The following is a 6,707-nucleotide window of genomic DNA, read 5'->3' as shown; positions in this document are numbered from 1 at the left end:
ACTCTGAGGCCCAAATTGATCAGCCTCATTTACTAATAATATTCCGACTTCCCCCACTATCATGATATATATTTTTATAATCGTACGGCCGTCCGACTTGTCTGAGGCTAAATATTACAAGCCTCTCGGCGCTCTTCGGCTTTCATCGAAATCGGTCTATCGTTCCACGAACACTGTCGTAATTTTTGATAACAGTGTCAAAGTATGTATAAATATTATTATGTACTATGACAGTTAACATTATACATGACAAAACAAATTCATTTTGCCATGATAATAATATTATATAATAACAAAAAGTTTTTCTATTATAAAATGTATAATATATTATTGAATATAATATTCTTAAAGTCGATTGGAAATAACTATAACTATAGTACGTACTTCAATTTCTTTAGAACAGTTAGGTGAGGCTGAGCCTCACTTGCCTCACCTGACGAGCCGCCATTGTCTTATGTGCTTTCAGGCGACATAAAACGGCTCGACCAAAAAACGCTTGACAATGAGAAACCACGCAAGATGCGTCGTGCACGACGCAAAAAAACCAACAACCGTCGAAGCCCACACGCCAGTACGCCACCGGCAATTCGCCAGCTACATCCACGGTCGGCAGCGCGTACAGCATGACCTCTCGGAGGGAATGGCACTGGGTGGCTAGACTGGCACTACTCGGGATTGTCAACGTCACGGTGTAAGCCGACCAGCGCCAAAACAGTATCGGTGTTTGAACAATTAGAGTGATTGATTCTTTAAAAACTATCAATGGTTAGTCTGTCGACCGACCGATAAGACCACCCCGACTGACTTGACATTTTGTCAACATTGTCAATATTATAGGAGGAGAGTAGTCTACAGTCGTGGTTAGTGAGAACATTATAATTATTAGTTTGTCATCACTAGGGCCCGGAACTTGATGCATTTGCATCTTTTTATGTAATGCTTACACACGAAGCTCGTCTTTACAGAAATTTGATTCATGGAATATGGAGTTGAATGGTACAATTTTTATTTTGCGTTTTTTGCATTTTTAGAGAATTATGCTTTACGGTCATTTAGTGCAGTTTTTAATGCATTTTATTCATTTTTCTACTTTTTTTTATGTATATTCGCACTTTTCTTGTTTCATTTTATTGTAAAACATTCAATTTCTATTAGCTTGTCGTTTATTGACGTTTAATATCTTTATCATTTGTTGTCGTAATCAACGATTATTTAATAAACTATTGGCAGATACTATTTTAGGCCCGGTGCACATGTGTGTTATTTTGAAGTACCGTTTCCCCTGCATTATCGTAATTAGCTCCGATAATTTTACTGATACATACAAGACGTACGATAACGCTACTTTGTGATTGACGTTTTACGGCATTGTGGCATTGTGAATGTGAAAGACGGACGTGTTTATTTTATTGATTATCGACTGCTGTGACCGACTCTTCAATTTATATATTTAATTTATTAAATTAAATTGATTTATTTTACAAAAATGCCTAAATCCAAAGTGTCGGATAACACTCGATTGAATTCGTTTGTAAATCATTTTGGCAGAGAAGTTTTTTCAACCGATGGGACTGTATTATTTTGCAAAATTTGCGAGGTAAAAGTGGTGGCTGACAAAAAATTTACCGTCGAGCAGCATATTTCGCGTAATAAACACGTTAATGGAGTTGAACTGAAAAAGATACAATAAGAACAAAGTACAAGTAAGATTCAAAGTTTAATTACCGAACCATCTAAGAAATCGTCTTTTAATCATGATCTGTGTCATGCATTATTATCCGCAAATATTCCAATGCAAAAATTACAGAACGAAACGTTTAAACATTTTCTTGAGAAATATACGAATAAAATAATTCCCGATGAGTCCACTTTGAGGAAAGGATATGTTTTTCAGTGCTATATAGACACTATTGAGAAAATTAGATCTTACGTAGAAAATAAGAAAATTTGGGTAACTTTAGATGATACTACAGACACTGAAAGGTGCTATATAGCGAATGTTGTTGTGGGAACTCTAGAGTTGAATGACTGCGGGGAACATTTCCTAATAAATACAGAAGTCCTAGAAAAGGTAAATTATAGTACAATTTCAAAACTGTTCGATAGATCCCTTCAAATTATTTGGCCCAATGGTATTAAACATGATCATGTACTGCTTTTATTGAGTGATGCTACCCCTTTATATGGTCAAAGCAGGTAAAGCCATTATGGTATTTTATTCGAAGATGGAACATGTAACATGCTTGGCTCATGCCTTACATAGGGTGGCGGAAGAAATCAGAAAAAATTTCCCAACAGTCGATCAACTAATTTCCAACTGCAAAAAAATATTTTTGAAAGCTCCTTCGAGAGTTCAAATTTTTAAAGAGCATGCTCCTAATATTCCATTACCCCACAACCTGTGCTAACTAGGTGGGGAACATGGTTAACGGCAGCTTTTTATTATTGTGAACATTTTGGTACAATTAAAAATATAATCATGAAACTGGACAAAAATGATTCTACTTCCATTGAAAAAGTAATTGATCTGTTCGCCGATCCAGGTTTAGAATTAAATTTAGTTTATATCAAATCAAACTTTGGGTCGCTACCAAATTCAATCAAACGATTAGAATCGTCAAAGATATGCCTTGCCGATGCTATACTAGTTGTAGACGAAGAAAAAGATAAAATAAAATTAGCACGAAATATAGTTGGGCGCCAAATTCAACATAAATTTAAAACTGTTTTAGAAAAAAATAGTGGTTATAAAACAATGCAGATTATTTCAAAAATATTGGAAGGACAATAAGTGACAAAAGAAGGATTGCCAGAAGATTTGAATACAGATGATATCACTTTTTTCAAACATGCGTCAATCACATCTGTGGAAGTTGAAAAAAGTTTTTCAACCTACAAAACTTTACTATCGGACAATCGCCGATCATTTTTATTTGAAAATATTAAACACACTTGTTCAGTGTAACACATTTATTGTTTAAAAGTATTAATATAAATAAAATTTAAATTGTTTAATTACTAAAAGCATATTTAATGTATAAAAATAAAAATTATAATAATTATAAATTTATAAGAACCATTATGTAACATTATAATTTTGAAAAACGAATTTTTTTTAATATTTATATAATAATTTTTAATTTTTAAATAATAATAATAATTATCACATTAAAAAGAAACACATCAAAAAATTTTGACTATAGGCCTTTTCACCATACCGTATCATACGTGGATGATAAAGGCCACGGCAGTTTTTTGCTTGTTATTGTATCAGTTTTCAATATGGGTTGTGAGTGCCATAACTTGGTCGCAGCAATTTCTACGTGGGCGAAAGCCTACCTGTTCTTATAAAATAATCTTGTCAATTTATTCTGAGATACGATTATAGTAGCTTAAAACATATGCTTAGAAATGAGATAAGTCTGTAGCTCTTCACATCGTCATCAGGTTAGAACTGCTAATATTTGGTCTGTTTAAAAGTATTTGGTAATCGACCTGTGTAAACAGTGAAAACGTTTGAGAGCCATTTTATTGTATTTGGACCACAGTGTTTGAGAAACTCCGGGTAAATGCCATCTAATTCTACCGCTTTACCGAGTTTCATGCTTTTTATCGCAGTTTGCACTTCCAATACTGAACTTCTCTGCCCACCTGGACCTTTCTTCTGCATCAATTTCTTTATCTTAAGGCTAATCGTTACTTCTCTAGTTGATTTCTTATCTAACGGACCTCTACTCATTTCCACTATTCGGTTCGCAAAAGTATTGGGCTTAATTTTTGATATCTCTTTAACTACAACGAATTACATGGGGCTAACCTAAAACTATTCAGGATATATGTTGTTTTTTGAGTAAAAACGATTTAAGATCTCCCATATTTCCAGTGGTTAAGGTACAGATTCCTATCTGCGGCTGGCCGCATACGACTGAACGCGACGACTAGTCGCAATGACTGATCTATATTTAAACTGCGAACGTGGTTTCCAACGTGCGATCGACGCGAGCGTGTCAAAAATAGTCGTGGCGGCTTGCGACTATAGTGATCCGATAGCAGTATATTGATCAGTCGCATGCGTGTTGTCAACTGTTTATTTTTATTTAATTTATTAGTTATTTAACACAATATAAAATAATTATGTCAAAAAGTATAATGTCAAAATTTTTGTCCAACGAGGACGAAATTTTAGTTGTTGAAGTAAAGAAAGAACGCGCTATTTATGACAGTTCTCTCGAAAAACACAAAGACTATGGTTATTTAAGTAAATGTTGAAACAATATTTCGGCTGTAGTTGGAAAATCATGTAAGTATATATAGATTAACAATTTTTAGAACGTTCAAACGTAGCATAGTTAAGATTAAAGCTCATATTCAGTGAAAAAACATTTTAATTCGTATTATAGCTGAGGATTGTAAATATTGATGGCGGAATATACGTGATACCTACATGCGGCACAAAAAAAAACTTGGTACTGGATCTCCGGCCATATTGTCCAAAAAAAAAAAATGGCCTTTAGCTGGTCATTTGTCATTTTTAGATAATGTTGAGTATGAAAGTATGTAAGTAAATATATCAATTTCGTACTTTTATTCATAACTTTAAATTTTACTAGAGTTATAAAGTTATATTAAATTAATTATACGATGATAAGCAGTGCAGGCCTAGGATTTGTATACAACAGCATGTTGTCAAAAACTGTCATCACATGTCGATGGTTCAATGTTTATAGGCTGATAAAAGACGCGAAAAACCTGGCTCAATAAACCAAACGCATTTTCCGTCACTCGTCTGGCACGACTTAATCTATAATTAAATATAGACTTTGTCTTATCATCTTTTGAGGCTTGTCTTGTATATGGTTTCATTATATGAGTGTGAAGCCTAAAGGCTTCATCCCCCACAATAACATGAGGTAAAATTGTTGATAACCCTGGTAATTTTTTTGCTTCTGGAAAACCAAATGACCCATCCAATATTTTTTTACCCATGTTCGACTTTAAAAATATTTCGCTGTCACCTTCTCTACCAAACGAACCAATGTCTACAGCAATAAATTTGTAGTTGGCGTCAACCATAGCGAGCAGTACGATTGAAAAATAATCTTTGTAATTAAAAAAAAGTGATCCAGTGTTGTTAGGACTTCTTATTCTAACGTGTTTTCCGTCAATTGCCAACATACAGTATGGAAAATTCCATTTTGTCCAAAATTCTGAAGCTTTGACATTAAAATCTACGGTTGATATATCAGGAAGAAATATAGGTGTTAAATGTTTTTTTTAAAGCTGACAGTGTTTTTTTGACAATTAGACTGATATAGCTATGTGAAATCCTAAATGCAAACGACAGTGATCTAAACGATTCCCCTGTTGCAAGATACCTATGGATTAAACAAAATATTTTAATTGTTTCATGAAGGTAAGTAATACTTTAAATATTGTTTGTTATTTTGAAATATAGGTAAATAAATTCTAATCACGGTTGTGAAGTATTTTAGTGTACGAATTTGATATGATTACGATAACTACCGATTATTATTATTATTATTAAAGTACTTCATAATTTAAATATATTAATAAATGTAATTTAACTACTTGCTTTAATTAATTATGATAATTAATGGAATAAAATATTTAAAAATAACTTGTAAAAATTATATGTTCTGCAGGTATTTAACATATGTAAATGTAAAACATTGTTAATAAAAAGTTGTTGCTGAAAATTCAGCGTCTGAAGTTAAAATTTTAACCAAATTGGTCAAAATCAGAAAAATTGCAATTTTTTTTTGAGTTTGAAGTTAATAAAATGTTCTATTTTTATAACTAAGGATTGAACATCTAATATTAATAAAATTTTGTTTCTAGGTCATAAGTAGTGCAAACTGTAACCGAAATATATAAAAACTATAAAACACTGTTTTTTTAATAGATATTTTAATATTTTAATTTTCAAGTGCAATGTAATTGGTTAAAATTAATTAAAACTATATAGTAGCTTACTTAAATATATTTACCTTAAAGTAACTGCTAATTTTTCGTCAGGTTGAATTGGTTTTTTAACTCGTCTAGATGGAGGTAATGTTATATCATCCTTTACCAATGATAGAATGAACATAAACTGGTCATAATTTATACGGACAAATTCACGGAATTTCGGTTTACTGTTATGTAAATGTCCATTTATTAAAATTTCAAAAAAATCTTCATCTTCTCGAGTTGTAAAAAAACTGTCGATTGATTTTCTTTTATTAATTTCTAATCGATTATTATACATTTCATCTTCTTCTTCTTCCTCCTCTAATAGAAGACTAATTATTGTATTATTATTAATAATAATTTCCTCCATCACAGTTCGTACAATTCGTAAGGTACAACAATAGTTATTAAAATAAAAAGTTATAAACTAAACACGTCTGCACACTACTAAATATTGGAATAAAATTAACTATTATACACCAGCCTCAAAGTAAAGTTGCATATTATAGGAAACCAGTCGGCACGCAGCGTTCAGTAGTTGCGACTAGTCATTGCGGCCAGCCGCAGATAGGAAACCTTTAGGCCTCTTAAGGGTGCCAATTTTTTTTTGCACCAGCGTGCAAAATGTCTAAATGCGTCACTGTACATAGTTGAATAGTTCTTAAGCATTACATTTTTATATTTATATTACAAATAAATGTATAAATATTCATTATAACTTAGACAATACATTAGGT

General features: G+C 32.1%; 1 protein-coding gene across 1 annotated transcript; it reads right to left on the bottom strand.

The window, feature by feature from the left end:
• Nucleotides 1–4,686: 4,686 nt before the first annotated feature.
• On the bottom strand, nt 4,687–5,073 carry LOC103308609. Its single transcript, XM_008182298.1, has one exon. It carries the CDS (start codon nt 5,071–5,073, stop codon nt 4,687–4,689), a length of 387 nt encoding a protein of 128 aa, XP_008180520.1.
• Nucleotides 5,074–6,707: the final 1,634 nt, after the last annotated feature.

Source organism: Acyrthosiphon pisum, chromosome X, assembly GCF_005508785.2.
Source record: "Acyrthosiphon pisum isolate AL4f chromosome X, pea_aphid_22Mar2018_4r6ur, whole genome shotgun sequence".
NCBI lineage: Eukaryota > Metazoa > Arthropoda > Insecta > Hemiptera > Aphididae > Acyrthosiphon > Acyrthosiphon pisum.
The sequence above is the reverse complement of the archived record's forward strand: the minus strand, read 5'-3'. Positions and strand labels throughout refer to the sequence as shown.

Coding starts and splice junctions, on each gene's coding strand:
- LOC103308609 (XM_008182298.1), bottom strand. CDS start 5,073: ATGGTTGACGCCAACTACAAATTTATTGCTGTAGACATTGGTTCGTTT.